General features: G+C 37.9%; 1 protein-coding gene across 4 annotated transcripts in view; it reads right to left on the reverse strand.

Annotated features, from left to right (window-relative positions):
• Positions 1-23,522, reverse strand: part of LOC127793928 (uncharacterized) — a 76,962-nt gene that overhangs the window by 29,565 nt on the left and 23,875 nt on the right. For all 4 annotated transcript variants that reach the window (XM_052324728.1, XM_052324727.1, XM_052324729.1 and 1 more), the window contains exons 3-16: positions 22,136-22,344; positions 15,998-16,117; positions 15,052-15,180; positions 14,848-14,973; positions 13,375-13,430; positions 13,186-13,285; positions 12,979-13,096; positions 12,657-12,872; positions 11,205-11,526; positions 8,639-8,732; positions 7,262-7,370; positions 6,675-6,946; positions 6,414-6,541; positions 5,899-6,133 (exon numbers count right to left, since the gene is read on the reverse strand). In XM_052324728.1, coding sequence (XP_052180688.1) covers positions 5,899-6,133; positions 6,414-6,541; positions 6,675-6,946; positions 7,262-7,370; positions 8,639-8,732; positions 11,205-11,526; positions 12,657-12,872; positions 12,979-13,096; positions 13,186-13,285; positions 13,375-13,430; positions 14,848-14,973; positions 15,052-15,180; positions 15,998-16,117; positions 22,136-22,344 — 2,234 coding nt within the window. The remainder of the gene's footprint in view (positions 1-5,898; positions 6,134-6,413; positions 6,542-6,674; positions 6,947-7,261; positions 7,371-8,638; positions 8,733-11,204; positions 11,527-12,656; positions 12,873-12,978; positions 13,097-13,185; positions 13,286-13,374; positions 13,431-14,847; positions 14,974-15,051; positions 15,181-15,997; positions 16,118-22,135; positions 22,345-23,522) is intronic.

Consider the following 23,522-nt stretch of genomic DNA (forward strand, 5'->3'; position numbering starts at 1 on the left):
CTTTCTACACAAAAACAAAAATTGTTCTCTAGGTAGCCCTCTAGCAAGGATATCAGCCACCTGATCAAATGTTGGAACATATCCGATTTCTACTGCACCACATTCCACCTTCTCACGAATAAAATGTACATCAATCTCAACATGCTTGGTTCAAGAATGGAAGACCGGATTCTCAGCCATGCTCTTGGCAGCCAGATTATCACACCACACTATCGGAGTAGTAACACATGGATACGCTAATTCCAAAAGCAAAGATTTCAACCACATTAACTCTGTCACACCTAGGGCAACTGCTCAATACTCAACATTTCCAACAGATCTAGCAACAATAGATTGTTTCTTGGACCCCCATACAATGAGATTTCTTCCAAGATGCACACAAAAACTACTTGTAGATATTCTAGTGACCTTACGGTCAGCATGGTCTACATCTGTATAGACCACTAAAGACAAGTCATCTGGTGAGAGAGAGAAAACCAAACCAAACCCATCCCAATAGTTCCTTTAAGGTACTAGAGCAGCCTATTACAAGCTAACCAATGTTGGGACTTTGGGTTAGACAAAAATTGATTCAACTTGTTCACTGCAAAAGTTATGTCCAGGCGAGTGTAGGTGAGATGCTACAATGAGCTAATAAGAGTTTTATACAAGGAAGGATTAGAAAACAGATCTCCTTCATTAGTTAATGAAAACCCAGTAGCCATAGGAGTATCACAAGGCTTGCAATCTTGCATAGCAACCTTTTTCAACAAGTCAACAACATACTTGGATTGAGTTACGTAAATACCACTGCCATCCCTATAGGCCTCAAACCCTAGGAAGTAATTCACATAACTGTCACGGTCTGGCCGTGATAGAGTTATCCTCCTAATTTCGATGTGAATTAGGAGAGTGCAAGAACAAAACAAGAGCAGAGAAAGAGAGGAAGGAAGAGAAGCGAGAGGGAGAAAAGAGAAACAAGAGAGTTGAGAGTTGGAAGAAATCAGAATTCTATTCCACGATGATTCTCCCAAGAGAGCCTTGGAGAGAATATACAAGCTAGTGGAAGGGTAGGCCCACTACAGCAGATCCTATTCCCTTTTTTTGTTGTAATAGACCTTTTTGTCCTATTCCAGCCCCTACAGGTGGGCCCATAGGATAAACTAACTCCTAACAGAAAATGACAGTAAAAGTAACTAACAAATTACAGCAATAAGGAAATAACAAAAGTTACAGCCCTAAAGAAATTAAAAATTTCGGTAGGCTAGGTTCTTCTCATGACAAGAACTTAGGGACTTAAGAGCAAAATGTGTGGCCAAATCATGAATGCAAGACTTAAGGATTGTTGGATCTGACTCGATAATGAGTATATCATCAACATACACTAAAACAAAGAGTACATAACCAGTTGTCCTCTTGATAAACAAAGAAGCATCAGATATAGCTTTAACAAAACCCCAACTCTGCAATGCAGCCCTCAACTTTGTATACCAAGCTCAAGGAGCTTGCTTGAGCCCATAAAGTGATTTCTTCAATCGACACACATGAGTAGGAGACCCAAGGTCTACAAACCCTTTAGGTTGAGCCATAAAAACAGTCTCGGTTAAGTCTCCATTAAGAAAGGCGTTATTAACATCAACTTGTTGTATATCCCAACCAAAAGTGACTGCTAGAGAGAATAAAACTCTAATAGTTGGAGCTTTGACAACTGGGCTAAAGGTTTTAGCATAATCCACCCCCAGAGTTTGAAGAAAACCCTTGGCCACCAACCTGGCCTTATACTTAAGAATAGACCCATCAACATTATACTTTACGCGAAACCCATTTGCAACCAATCAAATTCATATCCTTTGAAAAAGGAACCAAGTCCCAGGTATTATTCCTTTGCAAGGCTGTGTACTCTTCTTCCATGGCCTTAATCCATTGTGAGTCTAAAAGAGCCTCACGAACTGAACTAGGTTCAAGAGAACTCACTAAGGCATGAGGAGAAGAGGTTACAAGGTGTTTGGACTTTGATCTTGTAAGCATAGGATGAACTGAAGGGGCTGGAACAGTCTTGAACTGAGGTAGAGAGGATTTAGATGCTGGTGGCTGGGTGACCAGAGGTTGTAATTCAGGTGAAGCGTTTGTAGGCTGAGTTGAAGTGTTATGAGAACTAGTGGAGATAGGACGAGACAGAACAGGAGCCGAAGACTGTGCTACTTGAGGACACAATGAAGAAATAGGAGAAGAAGAAACAGGTTGAAGAAATGCAGTGGAATACCCATTTAAATATGATAAAGATGGCACTGATTTAGGTAGAGAAGAAGATGAAGTAGAAAACAAGGCAGGAAAAGGAAATTCACTAGGATTGAATTGCACATGTCTAGACACATACACTCTCCCTGATGGATGCAAGCACTTATAGCTATCTTGAGTGTGACTATACCCAAGAAAAATACACTTGATAGAATGGAAATCAAACTTGTGCTTCTTATAGGGATGGAGATAGGGAAAACAAGCACAACCAAAAGGTTGCAACAAAAGATAGTTAGGTGACTTTTGATACAACAATTCAAAGGGAGTGTTAAACTTGATAGGTGAGGCAGGTAGCAAATTAATTGTATGAACAACTGTTTGAAAGGTCTCTACCCAAAATTTTAAAGGCATTTGGGCATGAGCTAACAAGGTTAAGCTCATTTAAGCTATATGTTTATGCTTTCTCTCAGATACACCATTTTGTTGATGGGTGTGTGGGCAAGTAAACCAAGGTTGAATGCCATTAGCATGAAGATAAGGTAAAAAAGCTTTAAACTCTCCCCCATTGTCAGTTTGTAAGGCTCTAAGTTTAGTTTGATATTAAAGTTCAACAAACTTGTGAAAAATAGTAAAAATTAACAAGGCATCGGACTTGAGTTTTAAGGGATAAAGCCAAGTGTACCTAGTGTATGCATCCACAAAGATTATGTAGTATCTAAACCCTTTAATAGACATAACATGAGCAGGTCCCCATAGGTCTAAATAGACCAATTCCAAAGACTTAGTATCAGTGATTTCACAGCTATTAAAAGGAAGTTGGCTCAATTTTCCAATCTTACAAGAATCACAAAAAGATAAATCTGAAAGAGAATAAGAGATACCAATTTTATTCAACACAGATTTCAGCACATTCAATGATGGATGTCCCAATCTAGCATGCCACTGTTAGCAAACCTTAGTGTTTTGAGCAACACTTACAAAACTTGACAACTCATAACAAAATGAGTTATGTTTATTAAATGAATTTTGTCTTTTACATGTATTCAAAGAAGGAAAAGAAGAAATAACAGGTGAAGGCTCTAGGGATCAGGCAGAGGTGCTGTTGACAGCAGGACAAGATGCTGGAACCAGCCAATATAGCCTATTTTTAAGGTGTCCCCAAAGTAACACCAGCCTGGAAACCTTATCCTTAATCAAACAAACATCCGAATGAAACTCAGCCACAACATTGTGATCAAGAGTAAGTTGTGAAACACTAAGTAAATTTTTCTTCATACTTGGAACATGAAGAACATTAGGTAATGAAAGAATTGAAGTAGGTTTAGGTTGTGTGTGTAAATAACCAGTACCTATATGAGTAATAGGTAGTTTCTTACCATTTTTCCTATGGCCACTTTATCTCCACCATTATAAGGAGTATGCAAGGATAAGTTGTTTAGGTTTGAAGTAATGTGATTGGTTGCCCTAGAATCGACAAACCAAGATGGATCTAAAAGAGAAACTGAGCAGCAAAATTATCTGAAGATAAGGGTTTGGAAAAGTTGCCATAGTGAGAACCTTATATAGAACCTGTCTCACTCATGTAAGCTCTATTAGAATCACTAAAGGAGGCCATATAAGCTCTGGAATCTAACTAATTGCCGCCATTATTCCCACCATTAGGTCTACTAAACCCTTGGCTAGGCACTCGCTGAAAATTTCTATCAAAACAATGATAGCACTTATCTACAAAATGCCCTGGCTTCCCACACAATTGACAATAAATCCTTCTATTTGATGCTCTACCTCAGCCTCTGCCTCCTCGATTCATATAACCACCCCCTCTTTGAGAATAACCTCCTATATTAATACCAAAACCACCACTATTCTATGTAGGAAAAGACACCACATTCACATGCATAGAAGAAGACATATGATCAAAACTTATTGAAGACTGTGGTGAATTCTTAATTGACAGCCTTTGCTCATGCATCAACAGTAAGTATTGAACCTTCTCCAAATCAATTTCATCCATCTGATACGTTATTAGGCTCAACTGTTTCATAGCCCTGATCTAGACCATTTAATATAGCAAGCAACATATCTTTATCATTTAATGGCTCTCCTATGGCTGCAAGAGCATGACCTATTGTTTTAATCTTTAGGATGCAGTCATTTACAGAAAGTGCATCCTTTTTAATTGACTGTAGTTGTTGCTTCAATTGAAAAGATTTGGCTATAGTTTGACGAGAATATAAATTCTCCAAAAAAAGCCATACCTCGACAGATGATTCACAGTGAATCACCTGCACTAACACCTCTTTGTCAATGGTGGAGAAGAGCCATCCCAACAAGAGTTGATCAGACCGGATCCAGCTCAAATATTCAGGATTGACCGTGGCTTCTCTTGCTTTTGGATCGGAAAGACACTTCACGGGAGGAGACATTTTATTGAGAAATGGAACGAGATCAAAGGCTCGGATTGTGGCGAGGATCTGAGCCTTCCAGAAAATGTAACTGCTGGAATCGAGTTTTATCAGAATAAAGTTGAAGGCCTTTGCCACTACTGATAAATCAGACTGAGAAGCGAATGACAAGAATGAGGAGGATCAAGGAGGAGAAGAGGAGGAACTGAGAGCATGATTAGAGGCCATTAGGATCGAGCAATGGCTTTGATACCATGTAAAGGAGCCCTAGGGCACACGAAGAGAAAGAACAAAACACACGAGAGAGAATAAACCTCGCACAAATTTACTGAAATGAAAAATGAATCTTAACTTACAAAGAGAGGTTGTGAGCTACTTATATATGCAGCTCATCGCACAACAAGAGAGGCACGGCCTCACACCCAAACCTAGCCATTACAAACAGCAATCCAACTTACAATTAACAACAAACTACTACATAATCAAAGACAAAACATAACAGCAACAACTTCTGTTATTGTAAAACATTAGATGCTTCCACAGTGGAGTAGTGGAAGTGGAAGTGGTAATTGCTGGTTAGTTGCAACTGTTGGATAGCTTTATATATAAAAAGGTATGCCACAGTTCAGGAGGATATTAGATCAAAATTTAAGGAATATCAGAATTCTAGTTTCTCTCTCAACTATCTGTTTCTCCCTAGTTTCTGTCCATTTCTCCCTCATTTCTCTTAGTTTCCCCCCTATTATTTTGTCTGCTTCTCCATCATTTCTTTCTATTTCTCCCTCACTTCCAATTCTATCTTCGAAGCAAACCTTAGTTAGGGCTAGGGTCCTAACACCTTGCTGCAACTTGTGGGGGATACCATTGTGGGCTGCACCATGTCCATCACATCCTGAGGGATGTCCAGGTGCTGAAAAAGCCTGGCCTAGCATAGACCAAACTCATGTCATGGGCATCCCAGTCCATTTGATGCCTCTAACTCATTGAGTTTTGAATTTATACGAGATCTTCAAGGGGGAGGACTCACTAAGATAAGCATAACAAAAAAAATTGTTGCAAAGGCAAAAAAAAAAAAATTGTTTAATTTCAAAAACTAAACATTCCTTGAGTAATAACTAACTAATAAAACAAAAGGCTAAAGAACTGAATATTCATACACCCCCTCCCCCCCCCCCCCCCCCCCCCCCACAAAAAAAAAAAAAGAAAAGAAAAACACCCACCAAGGAACAAGATCAGATTTTTAAAATGTCATCTAGAAGAAATTTTGGAAGAATACCTTGAGCCCCTCATAGAGAGCACGTGAACGACAAGAGCGCAAGCAAGCGTGATCATATTCTGATCGGACAAATTCACGCAGCCGTTGTATTTTCTTTTTCCGGCGCCACTGCAGCCAAGACCATGCAAATGGATACACAAAAAGGAAGAGAATGCTGTATACTGATCCTTCCCACCACTGATAAGCAGCTAATGCATTAATCTCGTCAACAAATATGTTAAACGCATCCTCATATCTGAGATGTTTGACAAAACATTTAAAAAATACTTAATGGTGAAAACCAAAGATAAGAAGTTTTTTCACGTGCTGTGTGCCATAGGCCAGCCCTTTTCTAAATAATGTTTACTACTTGTAGCTGTTTAGGATACAAATCTACCTAAAAACCATTTGGATTCTAAGATAATTGCACAAGATCAACACATGGCAACTATGGATAAACATCATGTTATTAACACACACAACATCTAGGTTATTATATGTGACACATACAAGCAACCACAAAGAAGAAAGCTTACACAAGTTCTTTTACTTGTTCTGGAGGAGAATAAGGGAGATGCCATGGTTCACTGAAAGTGTTCGACCCTGTGAAGTACATTCTATGCACATGAGTTTGGGATTCCTCAGTTCTACTTGTTTCCAGAACCTAAAGAAAACAAACCATCAAGGTCAAGGTAATGTGCCCCCCACCAAAAAGAAGGAAAAAGAAAGTGCTTGAAATTTTAATGCAAATTTGATTCCAGATGATGGAACATGAGAAAGTACAGATATAGGCGGACCTCATTCAATGACTCAAGGAAAGGGAATGAGTGATCCATTTGCAAGCCACGTCGATTAGGAACTAGACCAGGTAATTCATCCACATTGACAAATTTCATTCGAGCAACACTGAGAACCAGTGCTAGCATAATCAGGATAAACAACAGGAGGAAACCAAATAGCCATGGTCCCCCAAAAGTGTATACCAACTCTTCAAGGGCTGTATGACAGTGTGGCATGTGATATCTGTCAGAAATGCACTTGTAAGGACAAGGAGTGTCAGCAACACCACCTGTCAAAAACAATCAAAAAAATCATGGAATGGAAGCACAAGGAGTGTCAGCAACACCACCTGTCAAAAACAATCAAAAAAATCATGGAATGGAAGCACTCCGCCTGCCACTGCAACCCTCAAAGAAAAGACAAATAGAAAGAGTATTGACAAATAATAAAAGGAACATTCTGAATTAAAATTTACATAATGTGTTCAGTACTGCTCCTATTGGAAAGACAACAATCAACACCAAGAGATGGAATTTCACAAATTATAGGAATAAATTCCAGCAGGCAGAAACCCTTCAGCATGAGGAAGCTAGCTAGAAGTTACCTCGAACAGAAATATAAATGGCACGATGTGGCAGTTCATGGGAAGGGCAATCCCTACAAAGGGCTCTATCAGATCCGCTGACATTTTTAAATGTCCCAACAGGACATTCCTGCAAGATATTGCAAGGTAATTGATCTATAAGATAAAGAAAGATCACAAAACACAACCCCCCCCCCCCCCCAATGGTGCTCTCTTTCAAACTTTTTGTGGTGTTCCTTTTATGTGCATGAACAATACACGAAGTTGAATGCTTAGCAAGTGCTTTAGTAGTCAAGGCATATCCATGAAGTGTATTGAGATCATTGTTGTTAAAATCCCGATTTTATGCGTACGATTTTACGATTCGAAGACCCCCAAACGATTCAAATCCCATGTAAAATCCAATTTGGGATAAAATCCTATAAAATCTCGATTTTACATGTACGATTTTACGATTTTACGTTTCAGAGATTCCCAAACGATTTTACGATTCAAAGACCTCCATTGATTTAAGTTGTAATTTAGAGAATGCTTCCAATGTCTCAATGTCACATAGCATCTGACATTGGAACTTATGCAATGAATTGTTATATTTTGCCTCTAAATTGGAACTTGATTTAACATTGATTGCATAAGTTCCAATGTCACATAGCATCTAACATTAATTGCATAAGTTCCAATTTACTTGATTTAAATTATAATTTTTACTTGATTTAACATTGATTGCATAAGTAAATCAAGACAAACAAGTAATTAATTAATGGACCACCCAACTCCAAATCGGGATATTACTTTATTTAATAAATGTTAAATCAAGAAAAAATTACAATCTAAATCTAATGGAAGACGTTAGAAGTATCCTCTAAAGAATTTTAAGCTATATTTTACCTCTAAATTACCTATATTTTGCCTTTAAATTGCCTATACCAACCTGCTAGTTTTTGAGCTATATTTTGGAAATATCATCTTTTGAATTATAATAAGGAATAATTAGGTTATTAAATGATATTAATTCATTTTCTACAAAATTGTGTTATTATAAACATATATTTACAAAAATTAAAGGGTATTTTTAATTATCTCTAAAATCTTACGATTTTACGATTCGATTTTATGGACCCTTTATCGATCCCACTTAAAATCCCGATTTTAACAACCTTGATTGAGATGGAATAATAATTTCTAATAATAAAACCAGTTAGAGAAAACCATGCCGTCCAAATTTTCTGCTAACTACATGCATTCAACATTTAATATAATGCTTTGTTTCACTCAGATGTAGATGTTATGCAGTTGCCATTATAACTAAATACCATAAAGAGGCAATTCAGTTGTCACGACTATGATACTCTAAAAAAGTGCAGGGAACAGAATAATATGATGAAAAAGCAAAGCTACCTGACAAAATATCCCATAAAGCCCTCTAGGACAGGATTTCCCAGTGACAGTTCCATCCTCCCCAGCATTGCCCTGACCATTGCCTACCCCTCCCCTGTCAAAAATGGGGAAAAAAAGAAAAAAAACAGTCAGAAGGAAGCCACACAATCTTGTTAACAAGGATTTGTTATAATTTTCTTCTCTTCCGTTCTACTTTAAAATTAGCCAAAAAAAGAAAGAAAGAAAAGAAAGATGCTCAAATTCCAATGAATATCTAGTCATATAACAGCACAAATTTATATCAATAAAATATGTATCAGATTGTTGAGATGCAATGACCAATTCCAGTCAGGACCTCACTGTAAAGGACAAAGATGATCTAGTAAGCCATGCACTATTTAAGCACACAACACTAAGATGTTCCTTCCCACAAGCACTGGAATGGGTTCTCAAATTGAAGGTAATAAGAAGCATTTCTGGTGGCAAAAGGGAAGTATCCGTGATCTCAACTTCACCTTTTACATTATTGGAAAGATCAATAACTTAATAGAAGATTGTACTAATATAGTATTTCAAAGGGAGGATTATGGGACCTGGTTTCATGTATATAACCCCAACCTAGAATGCTCATAGAGTGGCCTATTGACAGCTCATGCAAGGACCAGGTCCTTCATGACCAATTAATTACCGAAAATAGGGGATTGAAAATTTTCTTTTTAACTATCTTAATGATCTTCTGATATCATTGCTCCACAAACCCCATTGTTCATTACCATATGCTGGTAGAAAGTCATCCTCCCCAGACAATGGCACATACTAAGAACAAGGTTGGACATTCACTTGGGTGGATTAGGGTGTCACTTCTTAATCATGATGTGGGATTTAGTTTCCGTGGATCTTAGACATATTTTTTGAATCTTCATTGCCCTTAGTTTTGACCTTCAAGTTCCCTCTAGTCTACCCATCAATGGACTAGTGACCTCACAATTGAAGTCTCTGGCATTCTGTTCTGGAGGGTCAGGTTGACTGTTGTTCTCCAACAGTCAATGGCCTAACAACTCCTTATCTAGCCTTCCTCCAGCAGTCAATTGACAACTCCTTATCTAGACTTCCTTAGTAACTTACATTGCACCTGGATTGCTTATAGTTGACAGCATCATTGTTGACCATCCTACAACACTATCTTGCACAGCAGACCTCACAGTCTACAATCTCTTGCCATACTCAACTATCCAACCATTCTATTTTCAGATAGTTGACCATTAGTCAATTATCACTCCTCAGTTGAGGTTTTAGCAACTCACCTTCAACTGGTCCGTCCATTCCACAATCCACAGTGATGGAGGACATTGGCAGAAGCCTCTAAAGAAATATAAGAGGCATATTAAAACTGTTTCTGCCCAAACGTTGATTTGGGATGCTTTGGATGAAGGGCCCTCAAGGGAGCTTTGTTAGACTTATTTTGATGTTTTATGCATTAGGGTATTTTTTCCATTCTTGCGGTAACTGTACTTATGGTTGTCAGTTTTATTATCAGCAGTTTAGTTTTTGTCTGTTTTCCTAATAGGAAAAGGGTTTCCTAATCCAAATTGGAATAGCATTACTAAAGCTCTATAAATACCATTGTAACATCTCTTTTTAATAGTGAATGGAATAATTACCAACAGTTTTCTCTAAGCATGTTATGGTTACTTTGAATTGTGTGATACAATTCTAATCTTAGGTGCGATCAAGCAAGGCAGAGCTCTCCTTGAAAGCCTTGATGTTGGGCTCCTTTCACAGGCTCCACAAATACAGAAGGAGACAACTTGCCAAAGGCAACAACTACAGCCTAAACCCTCTTGTCGAATATAAAACAAATCAAGGTTTGGATGGAATTGAACCCCAAACTTCTCATGTTGCAATCCCATATCAAAGGACTAATTGGCACCATAGTTATTGATTCCACATGAAAGGAAGCCAGTTAAGTTTTGGGTAAAGAAGGGCAAAAAAGATAAAATAATCACATATCATTGTTGAGAATCCCACATCGTCTCCATAAGGGAGACCTGGGCTATATATAAGGAGGAGGATCCCTCCACCTATTAAGCTAGTTTTTCAGGTTGGAGTTCTACCTCTAACTTCTCACATGGTATCAGAGCTAACCCTTGGTTGTCGTGGTCATGGACCAGTATCCTGCCCGATCACCTGGGCATGTATCAGTTACTAGAGAAGCTTTGGCGTGGGGGGGAGTGTTGAGAATCCCACATCGCCTCCACAAGGGAGACCTGGGCTATATATAAGGAGGATGATCCCTCCACCTGTTAAGCTAGCTTTTTAGGTTGGAGTTCTACCTCTAACTTCTCACAATCATATTCTATGAAAAAAGATGTTTATTCCACAATTCATGAACAAGACAATCATATGTGATAATCTCTTAAAGCAATTTCATCTTAAATGCATAGCACATGTTAGTAACATAAACAACTAATAGAACCAAAATTTTTTGCTCATAAATAAATTGGCAATACTTAATTGAGTTATAAAGGCAGTAACTGCCTAGCAGTTCTTGTGCTATGAAATAATAATAGGAAGGCTAGGTACAAACCCAACATGAATAGTTCCTTGTACACTTGCCATAGGCAGGTATTCATCCCCTGTTAGAATGTCTGACCAATGTAAGTGAATCCTTCCACCACCTCCACCACCACTATTAGGACCACCATGTCCTCCAACCGTTGAGAGAGAAGACGCCTCACCAAGGGCCAGTTTATGAACAAACAAAAGAATAGTTCCACCTGATCCACCACCTGGACCAATGTTTGAAATACCACTTTGCTTTCTGATATGTTCTCCAGAACTTTCTCCATCAGCTTTTAGTGAACCATTAATAGCCAAACTTGACAATGAGTGCTCCATTGAACCCATCACTGCTTGAAAAGGATATGAATTATTAAAACAAAAGAAACTGACTGTCCAGAAAAAGGAAAAGAAGGAGACACATATATGGCATGGAGCAAGATCGCCGAGACAGGGCCACAAAGAGATTGCCTAGGTAACACCTAGTATCTAGTTAATGAATCCAGCAGTCATGTTCAACTATTGTACCAGAACTACAAAAGAGAAGTTGTACCCATACAAGATGACATGAATTTTCCTTTCAGTCATTAGCAACGTGAAACTCTTAGAATCACTAACACTGTGGGGTAATTTATTATCTACAGAACCCACCATGTGTACGTAGATGTCTACATGGTGATGTGCTACAGGACAATGAAAAGAACAAAGGCACCACTCCTACTCATTTAGTAAGAATTTTCACATAAAATAAACATTTATAGATAATAAAAAAAAGAAAGAGAGGAAAACATGCAGAAACAGAATAGAAAAACAATATAGCAATTACTTGAAGAATGCTGACAAGATCCATATTTCTCTCTGTTTTAACTCTCTCTATATGTGTGCGTGTATACTTGCAATGTTCTCAATTTCAGACACTAAAATGAGATCCAGAGTATTTCTAAAGCAAAAGCAACAAGGTCAAACCCTTGATGACAAAACATGAAAGACTTATTGCCCCGTTTAGTGAAATATTAAGTGCAGCAACAGGGTTAACAACTATTTGTAAAGGCAAAAAGGGGCAAAATGTCAGTTCTTCCAAAAATAAAGCAAATTTATGGGATAAAGACAGTATATTTTCAATTTAACTTGAGAAGAAAACAGCAAACTTCTACCAATCCTCACTAACATAGCATCTACTCTTTCTTTTTTTTTTTTTTTGCTTGGTACATACCAAATTTCAAATATAATAAGAACAGGATAATTTATGCATGGAACAAACTGGAAAGGGTTTAAGGAAATGCCAACTGATTGTTCAGCAACACTGTCCTCTAGATAAAGATGGCATGCCTTGCAACAAGAGATATTTTCTATACATAGCACACAATATTTTGAAGCTTATTCCTTAGCTTGGACCTCATGTTATTTGACTAACAAATGTCCAAGTATAGAACAGATTAGTAAGGCAACATTAAATGATCTCATTCATTCAAAAGCTTACCTATGATACCACCACCTGAAGTTGAACCAGCCAGGCTATCATTTCCACTTCCACTACCAAGTTCACAAGGCAAATCAGCATTCCCATACACAATCCCACCCTGAATAGCACTGCCATTATAATATCCACTTCCACCTTTCCCACCATGCCCACCACCACCACCACCACCAAGACCACTGCTTAAAAATCTTCCTCTGCCTATCCCACTAGTGCATCCTGCATGTGTTCAAATCAAAATTAAATCAGCAGGTCTAAAGGAAGAATTTCTGAATGAGGAAAATTTCAGAGGGAGAAAAGAAGAATGAAGAGTGATTAAGCATACCCAGCCCAGATGCACTTATTGCTCCAGAAGCTTCAACAACAACAGTTCTAACCCAATGTAAATGGACAACAGATCCTTCTATTAAACCTTCAACAGTCACATCTTCAACCCGACAAATCTGAAAAAAAAAAAACAGGTCAACACCATCTCATTCACCCAGAGACAATGAAGCTCAGAGAAAGGAGCACAATCTAACTAATACAACACCTCGATAGTGAAGGACAAGGACGAATTCACATTGCAATCCTCAGGCGGATGAAGCAGTTCCACAGGGCAATCCTGGAGTTCACAATAGAGTCCTGGAGTCCTATCAATTATCAAAAAATCAAATGAACAAACAACAGAAGCATAAGCACAAACTATGCATGCAAAGTTGGATCAATGGTACTAACTTACATGTAGCTTGTGCTTGAATTCTTCAAGGGACCTCTCAAAATAGATCCAGGGCCAATCTTCATGCAAGGAAGGAAGAAACCATGTAAGCAGATAAAAAAAAAAAAAAATTCTAATGACTCATGATCACATTAGAGATTGGGGGGGGGGGGGGGGTGCAGGAAGTAAAAAAAAAAAATAGATTAGGAACTCAAATTTGAAAAAGAAAAGCAAAAACATACACTCAGAATGGTACAAAGAAATGGACAAAAGTGAGAACTAACAAGGGATCAGTTAGGGACGGACTACCAGCCCAAGGAGTGTACAAGAGCTAAGGAAAAATGGATATAAGTTGTGTTTACTAGTGACCAAAACAAAGCTAAATCAAAGCCAAAAAAAACCTTAGCAAATCAAGAAAGCCTTGAGGTCCATCTACAGCTGTGGAAGGTTTGGTTTGGAGCCAAGCTAGGGGCTGGAAATTGGCTGTAAATCAGACCCAAACTGGGCAAAGAAAGGTGGGAAGAAAGTTAGAGAAATCAAAAGAGGTTAAAACCATGCCTGATAATTTGGAGGTAAAAATGGGAGCATGATGGAGCCTTTAAGGCTTGGTTTTGGCAGCATAGAGGTTGATGATGAGCTGGAATTGTGGGCTAGAAATGGGCCAATGGTTTTTGCAGCAAGAAAATCAATAATGTTTCTTTTACCTTTGTTGATAAGTAGGTTTTCATCTCCTGTTCTTCGGGATACAACTCCTTTTTGCCATTTCCTTCTATATACTAATCAAGAGAAATTTCAGCTCTGATTTTGTTTCCACTTAAGTTATTTCCTATTTTATAAGGTAAGATAATATCTTAAAAATTAAATGAAATGATGATACTGGAATGTTAATTGAAAATGAATTCTCCTCTATTCTCTATAATCTCTGTTCTTATTCTTCTTCATCTGTCTGTCTTCTATTTCTCTTCATCAATTCCCACAATTTTTCCATCTACCAGTACTATGTCACTAACCATATAGAAAGTTTTGTTTTATGTTTTGAAAGGAATTAATATGTACAAAAGAGTGCCTCTATTGTTTTGGTGTTCCCTATTTTTGATAGGAGGATTCCACTGTCAGAGGCGACCATCCTGAGTGACTAAGTTTCTAAGGTAAACCAAGAGATGCAAAAATTCAAGAATACATCGAAGGATTAAATTTGGGGTCAAAGAGTTGATTAAAAGTAAGAAAATCCAAATTGCTTCCTTGTTCAGGGTGCTAAAAGTGCACCAAGGTATTCTTCTTCCACTGTCTTCATATTGAATCAATTGTGAACATGTCAGATGAACTTCTTTCATATATGAGTTGACTATGGTTTTCAAAACCTGTAAGTTGTTAATTTAATAGTTTGGTTTCAAAAACAAGGTTAAACTATGTATCCCTAAAGACAAGGAATAGTTAGAGAAAATTATCATTTTCCTATAGTAAACACACATAAAATACATGAACCCATGAACTTACACTTATACTATAAAATAATGATAAAACCAAATGCTCAGCTTCAATCACATCTCCTGGTCCAACCAAATAGAGATAACCTTGCCCATGAACTCCAAGATCTGCATTGGAATGTATTACAGATGATTCCTGCGAAGTGCCAACCAAGTAAATTTAGCAATGTGTGCAAGAAAGCAACACTGGTCAAAATTGTTATGTATAAGTTACCTGAAGAACCACCAAGTTGCTGGCCTCTAGCAATGATGTTGCAACAAGTGCATCACCATCACCATCTATAATGATTTTTGAACTGCTCATTAAATGGATTTTGACAGCCATTCGCAATGCCCCATATACCTATACTTGATCACCAAGTTAACAAGACAATATCAACAAACTATACCACCGACATATAAGAAACATTAAAAATAAAAGAAGAGCTCCATTGCAAATTAAGAATTTTAGCATGGCAGATGAACTTGTACCCTGTACAGTTCAAAACTCAAGGTGATAGAAAGCAATAGGATATATAAGATTATAGAATTGTAAAAAATTAAAATAATGTAGAAAGGAGTCATAGACAAGGTGCAAAATCTACATGTTAACAAACTGTGCAGATAATCATGGAAAATGCAGATAAATTAAGATAAAATGCTGAAGAGAAATAGCACTGGCCATAATTAACCTGCACAAAAACCTTTTAGACAAAACACACAATAAAATTTCCAAAGATCAGAAAAATCTAGGAAATGTCAGAGATGCCATGTGAGTTATAAATTTTACTATAAATCAATCTGTTCTTTCTCACAAGAGTAAGTTGTGAAAACTTCTAACTTTCTACTTCAAACTTCAAGATATATTCACACGTTCAAGTCTATCCACATGAGGGCGAAATGACATATTTTTTAACTTTCAAAACACTGAACTCAATCGTAAGCTTGTGTTGATGACAACTGGGCTTCATTTGAAAGGATGGCAGGTATGTCCAGCATAATTGAAAGAATACGTCAATCAGAAACAAGAAAGTTATCACATATGTGACCTAACAAATTTTTTATTAGATAAGGACCAAACAGTAAATGCCTAACGATCATTTTTTGAGCAATTAACTAGAAACAGAAGAAAAATTTAAAATGGAAAAATAAAGCACAGAAAAATAATGTCAACCACTTGCCTTGATTATTGAGTCACTCATTAAAAGCTCTTCCGCAATTAACTCGAACTGGGATGAAGAATAATGTGCAAGCCCAAAGCTCAAGACTGCAGAACATGATAAACTTAGCTGTCCCAGTACCTATATGTATGTAGTACATCAATATCTGGATGTAGACAGACGTAAATGAAACAGCATAAGCAATATCTTGCAAGTATATCTTACTACATCCATGAAGTTAGACAGCTAATACAGCAAGCTACCATATCTGGTGGGAATACTTTAAGGTTGAGACTTAAGGGAAAAAAATAAAAACCATTTTTAAATATGAGGAGATATTTCCATTTGATATGCAACAATTTTAAGTGAATTAATCCAACATAATAAGAGAAAGATCTCAAATAAAGAGGTACTACAATTGTGTTTCAGAAATTACAAAAGAACAGAAAAACAAAGGAAGGAAAAAAAGTGACCAAGGACCGAGAAGAACAAAATAGAAGTAAACATAGCAAAAAGGAAGCAACTAATTTCTTTCGCATTCAAGAAGGGGGAAACCCTTCAACTCTAAAGCAACAATATAAAACTCAAAAGACCAGCTCAAGCAAAGGAGTGATGGAAGCACTAATAGTCTCCTGAATTAGTTCCCACAGCCCAGCAACAACACCTTTTTCATTCTCTTCTTTCTTTTCCCTTAACATAATGAACTCCAACATATATGAATCACTTTGTAGATGATCCTCATAAGAAACTAGAAGTCAAGGGACCATCTAATCTGTTGTAGATGAGTATTTAATCAATTACCCATGTTGCCTCTAGCCTCTGCAAGGCCCATCATTTATTTCCTTAGTTCACACGTACAAATACCAAAGTCCAACATGGAAATTGTACAAAATTGTCACAAACCCAAGGATCCCCAAGGAATTGTCATTATAATAGTAGTTAGTTTACATGCATTTACTATATTGTACTCTAAGTTGTTGAGAATAGTTGTACCTTTGAGTTAGATAAGTTGGAACAACCTATAAATAAGCTATATCACTCAGAGAATGTTATGTTTGGATTGATAATTGAATTCAGTCATTTCCCCCTAGAAATTCTCTCTTGATTTCCCTCTCATTTCTCTCTAATCTCTCCCGCCTTCGCTATTCTATCTGAATATCTTCCCCTATTCTTCTGGCATCTCCCTCATTTCTTCCGATTCCCCCCCCCCCCTTTCTATCTATTTCTCCCCCGACTTCTTCCAATTTCTTATCGAAACCCCAAGTAAACCCTAGGTACATGATAAATTGGTATCAGAGTCGGTCAATCCTCAACTGTGATTCCGACAATTTGTGGTGAAAATCTTAGCAGTTGAATTTAGGTATTGAGTCGCAAGAGGCAATTCAGGGAGTAGAGTTAGAGGTGACTCTCAGGCTACCGATTTCTCAATTCCAGCGATCTAGGCCACGAAGCAACACCCAAGCAAACTCTTACAAAGTTACATTAGAGCTGGTGGTCCTTGGCTGTGAATTTGAGGTAGTAGCAAGAAGGAAGGCACGATCAAAAGCTGATCTTGAGCGATCACTAAACAACGAGTGCGATTGTTGACAATCAGTTACAGTTGATCGGAGGTGATACTTACAGTGATTCCAACGAAAATTCTTGGCTCAAAATTGAAGGCGAAGCAGAGTCAGTTGATTGCAACTGTGATAGGCGATTTATAGAAGTAGTTCCAGTGACAGAATTCCAGTGACTTTGGAAGCCGAAAGTAGGCGACCCTTAGGAAGCCACAACAGAGCTGATCGAGTATCATTCCAAGCAATTTCGGATCGATTCCTAGTGGTAATATAAATCGATCGTATTCTCAGAAAGATTGCAGTAGAGGAGGTTGATTTGCAGAGGCAATTCAAATCAAGGAGACTGATTAATTCAGTTGAGCAGAGAAGAATTTTCAAGGAAATCGAATTGAGGAGATGGATATAGGGATCGAGAACACTATGGGCAGAAGCAAGAACACTATGGACATAATCAAGAACATTATGGACAGAACTAACGGCAAATTGGATGGCCTATCAAGGAAGTTTGATGAATTTTTGGTGATATTTTCTAAGAAGTATCAGGTTAGTATACCAGTGGAACTTTATTCAAGATCCACTACAAAACCTCCTAATGGAATCCTTTCTGATACCTATGGTTTGAAGGAAGCGGATGCAGTATCGGATCAGGTAACTATGACCGAGGGATCATTCAAATATGTGGATACTGATGCTTTAGTGGATGAGGCTACAAAATGTGTTCAACCTTACAAGAATGAAAATATTATGTCCTCCATTGAGGAGCTTTCAGAGATAAAGGAAATTTCTAGATCTGCAAAAGATCCGATTTTATCGACTAGGATCCATTCTCAGCTTTCTGACTTACAGGAGACTAAGGAACAAACTAAAGTGGAAAAAATTATTGATTCACTAGGGAGAGTAACAGCGACACCATTGGAGAAGACATTTATTGAAGAAGAACTGTAACGACCCGACATAGGGTCTAGTGTATGTTAGCCTTGGTGGGTGTGTGAGTGTGTATATATGTATAAGCTTTTCTATTTAAATTAAAGGAGGAGAAAAGGGAGTGGCAACCATGTAAATAGTTGCAAGTGTAAGGGCAAATGGGAAAAAGGGGAGAAGTATATATATGGCTTTGTGTATAAACTTCACCAATTTCTTCCTCCTTCTCCCGATCCTTCTTCTTCTTTTTGCTCCACCGACTCTCCTCCTTCATCCCCATCTTGTTGATGCTAAAGAGGAGATTGGTTAATGAAGTAGAAGGCATCTTGTCGGTTTCATGAGCTTGGTTCGTGGTTTGTCTTCTTCATCGGATTCATTTAACCATTGAGGCAAGTTCTTGTTCTATCTCTTTTCCATGTCAAGGGCTTCTTTTGGAATCTTGTTAATGTGTGTGTGACCCTCTTCTTCCTTTGTGATTCTTGAGTTAACTGTTTTCGGGTTAAGTTTTCATAAAACCCTTCGTTGGAAGGAGGTTTTGTACAAACCTGGTTGGTTGCGATTAGTGTCATTTTTCTTGTATTTTTGATAAACCGTAACTAGCATCTAAACGGGGACTTGATTCATCCCGTATTTCTAAAAGGAATGGCGTGTTTTTGCTAGGGTGTAGCTACATGCAAGAATTTGGTGTTACTTGCATGTATTTTGGGTGTTATGTGGGTTGTTCGTGGCTTTTCGGGTACTACCGGTCAACCTTTTTCCCTTAATCAGTCGACAGTTGGGTGTAAAGGGTTCTGTCGGTCGACTGTTGCCTTAAACGGTCGACAGTTTGGGTGAAAGGCCTCTGTCGATCGACCATTTCCTTCCCATCGGTCGACCGTTTTTAGACTGTACAGCCTGCGCATGCTCCACGGTTTTGGCCATAACTTCTTGTAGAAATATCGGATTTATGAACCGTTGTTGCGTTATAAACTAAACTCGATAGGCTTCGATTTGGTTCATATTTGAAACTATTTGGACAAGTTTTGAGTGGTCTCCTATTATTTACAAAATATATCTAGATGTTCTTGGCCAATTTGTGTACAACTATTAGCATGTTTGCGCATGGGGGACTTGGGTGCGTTAAATGCATAGAAATAAACATGTTAGATGAAGAATATCCCATAAAAGTATCCTTGAATGAGACAATGATCACTAGTACTATGAGAATGCCTAGTTGCATGTTGCAATGGGAATGAGAATGCATATCTCATGCATTGACATATGTGTGCAAGTTATATAATGGTGGTGTACCGTGGATTTCCAAGGCAGTGCGTCCGTGCATTCACACTATGGCGGTTAGTTTGTTGTCATTATGGCGGTTAGTCCATTGATACTATGGTGATGAGTCCGCTGACACTATGATGGTGAGTCCGTTGATACTATGGCGGTGAGTCTGCTGACACTATGACGGTGAGTCCGTTGATACTATGGCGGCAAGTCCACTGACACTATGACGGTGAGTCCGTTGACACTATGGCGGTGAGTCCGCTGGCAGAATATTTGCATATTACCATGGCAATGAGTCTGTTGATATTTCTACTCGTGGTAGAGAACCATTGACACTATCTTATCCGTGTTATAGCATTGTTGTTCCATCTCGGTGAGACGATCTTGCAAATGATATATGTTCATGCTATTTTTACTCCTGTGACTTGTACTTGCCATTGGCCGCTGTGATTATCTTTTTACTCATTTACAGTTATCGTGTTATGGCCCTGCTTTGTTTCGTATTTGTTTCATATCCTATGTTGTGATCCATATTTGTTTCATAGACTTGCTGAGCCTTGTGGCTCATGTTATTTCTTGTGCCATTCCAGGTAAAGATAAAGAAAAAGCTAAGGAAGGTGGCGGGTATAGCTGCTGGTGAGTCTTGTAATAGATGTGTACAGATGTCTTCCCAACCTGTAGATCCTTGGGGGTTGTTTTAAGGGCAGGGAGCTGAGTTCTATTTTGTACTTTCCTTTAGCCCTTTCCATATTTTGTAATGTATGGGCAGATGAGCCCGAACATAACACTATATTAACCTGGAAATGTATATGTGTATAAGTGAAGTTTTATGATTTCTGTATTGTTTATGTGGTTGGCTCTTATTGGAATATGTTATGTACCTAACCTTTAACGACTCTCTCACGGATCTCCTTTCCTAGCGGGAGCTCCGGGAGGCGGGCCGTTACAAGAACCGTTGGTGTATGACAGCGAGCATGAAACAACTCAGGAGGAGGAGTTCTTTGCTAGTTTGTTTGTTCAAATTCCAGTTGGTGAGTTGTAGTATCAGATTAGATTCTGGCTGACAAAGAAGTTTGAGTCCCTTCCTATTACTAGAAATGGTATGATTAGAGATATATTGGCCATTGAGCTGGTCTTAGCAAAGATTCAGGAAATTACTGGACTCTACAACTTTGACATGGAGATCATACAGGTTTACATTTTATATTTGCAGGGCAACCAAATGAAAAAGAACAAAAGAGAAAGAAGGAAAAGGTCGAAAAGAAGAAGGAAATGAAGGAAAAAGAGAAGGATAAACCAGAAAGAGAAGACGGGGATTGGATGAAGCACATAGTGGCTAGTTATTGTAAGTTCTTGGGGACAAGAACTTTCTCAAGGAAGGGAGAATTGTCACGACTCCAAGGATTAATTGTCATTATAATAGTAGTTAGTTTACATGCATTTACTATATTGTACTCTAGGTTGCATTTAGTTAGATAGGTTGGAACAACCTATAAATAAGCTATATCACTCAGAGAATGTTATGTTTGAATTGATAATTGAATTCAGTCATTTCCCTTTAAAAATTCTCTCTCGATTTTCCTCTCATTTATCTCTAATCTCCACCTCCTTTGCTGTTCCGTCTGAACATCTTCCCTATTCTTCTGATATCTCCCTCATTTCTTCTGATTTTTCCCCCATTTCTATCCAATTCTCCCCCAACTTCTTCCAATTTCCTATCAAAACCCTAGGTAAACCCTAGGTACATAACAAGAATCTAAGCCCAAGAGCAAAACCGTAAGATTTTTTGTAACATGGAACTCTTTCCTCATTGCTTGCACAAGGCCAGCATCCATACTCAAAATAGCATCACAAAAAGTTGAAAAGAAAATTACAAAGAACTCCTCCAATGGGAACCATGTAACATGTTCCCAGCATCAAGGTATCAGGACCTATCAATATCAAATAATGAAAATGCCTACTCCTAGTATGTATTAAGTATTCATTCACAGAACTAAAACCTAATAGCTCTTAAACCTATGCCCTTAATATTGTTAATAAGACAAAGAAAATTCCAAGCAGCTCCCTCGAGCCATGGCTACATCCTTCTGCTCATCATGAGAAAAAATGTATGCAAATATCTTAATAAGTGTCACAAACTAGTTTCAACTCATACCTCACATGAAACATCAAACTTTTTAACAGTTTACTTCATCAACCACCTCAATCTGCACTCACTATATTTACAAGGCTGTGTCAACTGCAGAGATGCATGAGATGAAAATGATGCCCACGGGAGAGTTGAGGGGGTGAAAACAGACGGTTTCGATTTTGCTATCCCAAATAGCCTTGTAGCCTCAGCATTAAACAATAATTAAATTCAAACAAGGATAAAAAAAGAAGAAAAAGAAAAGGAAGATAACATTAGTTGAATGACCTGCACACGACTCCAGAGCAAAGGAACAGTAGCTCTGGCACGATTCTGGATATAAACACTAGTCCACATAGGCTGATTCGGAACCTCTAAAAGAAGTGTATCAGTATCTGTGGACATATTGTGATTGCTGATGTAGAGTCTCCGAAGAACGACATCATAAAATGTCCCTGCAGCACCAGAGTTCCCAGGGCACCCATAACTTCTTCCACCTGCAAGTAAGAGGTAAGGCATTTCACAACTTGAAAAGTCCCCATCTCCAGTAAGATGAAATGACAACATATTCAAAAGGTGACCTAGAATTTCAAGTGAAGATGTTAACAAAAGCCTCTAAAGCAAACAGAAATATTGTAACCGAACACATTTCCCAATGCCCATCCGGGATACAAAATTCATGAAATTCTGATGCTGGCAAATTGAAATGGAAAATGCTATTGGTACACTTTTGTGTACACCTTGGGCTACATAAAGGTATACCAATGACAAAAAAGTCCCTCATGAGATGCATAGAGGCGCGTGAGGCGCATGTGAGGTGAGGGGTATTTTGGTTATAATACCCTTTTATGTAACCCAAGATGTATAAAAGTGATGTACACCTAGCATGATTCAATTGAAATTGATCTATGAAATTTAACAATTAGCGGTATAAAAGGAGGCTAAAATCAAAATCAAGTCTAAACTCATCATAGTATAAAACTAGTCCACACAGACCAGACATAGAACAGAATAGAAAACCAAGACACCAGAGCCAAAAAATTAAACCAAACTTGACAGGGGTGTCATTCAACAGTACATATAGCTACATACTTCTGAACAGCACAATAATACCAACCAACTCCATTCAAAATTCATGATTCATGCTCAGAAGGGCCAAAATGTACTCAATTTAACAGAGAAACCAAAGGTTTTGTTAAGAATAAAAACCAATCAAACTCTTTTGTCTTTCTCCTTTTGTCTTTAACACACCTGTATGAGCAAAAAAACTATAAAATCATGCAAACAAAATTCTAACACCAATAAGTTACAATTCAAATGGAATAAAATGGCAATTTATTCTGATGAAGAATCCCCAAATCTCATTTAAAAGAAAAAATAATCCTTGAAAAATGAAATAATCACTGTATGACAACTGTGAAATAACGTAAGAGATGTTACCTCTAAAGAAACCAAAGTATCCAATAACTTTTCAGACCTAGTGACAGTGAAGAAGCCACGTGATGATAAGAGATGCATAATCATCACAAATTATTTTGTTAACTAAAAGGCCTGCCTGTTGCCTCTTTGAGGCCCATTGCTGTGACAGTGCACTTTGGTTTGCGTTCATAAGATCGTTTCATGCTTCAAATCAATAAAATTCAAAAATATATAGAAATAATGCAACTAGAGTTTT

The sequence above is a fragment of the Diospyros lotus genome, chromosome 2 (genome assembly GCF_014633365.1).
Source record: "Diospyros lotus cultivar Yz01 chromosome 2, ASM1463336v1, whole genome shotgun sequence".
In the NCBI taxonomy this organism is placed as follows: Eukaryota; Viridiplantae; Streptophyta; class Magnoliopsida; order Ericales; family Ebenaceae; genus Diospyros; species Diospyros lotus.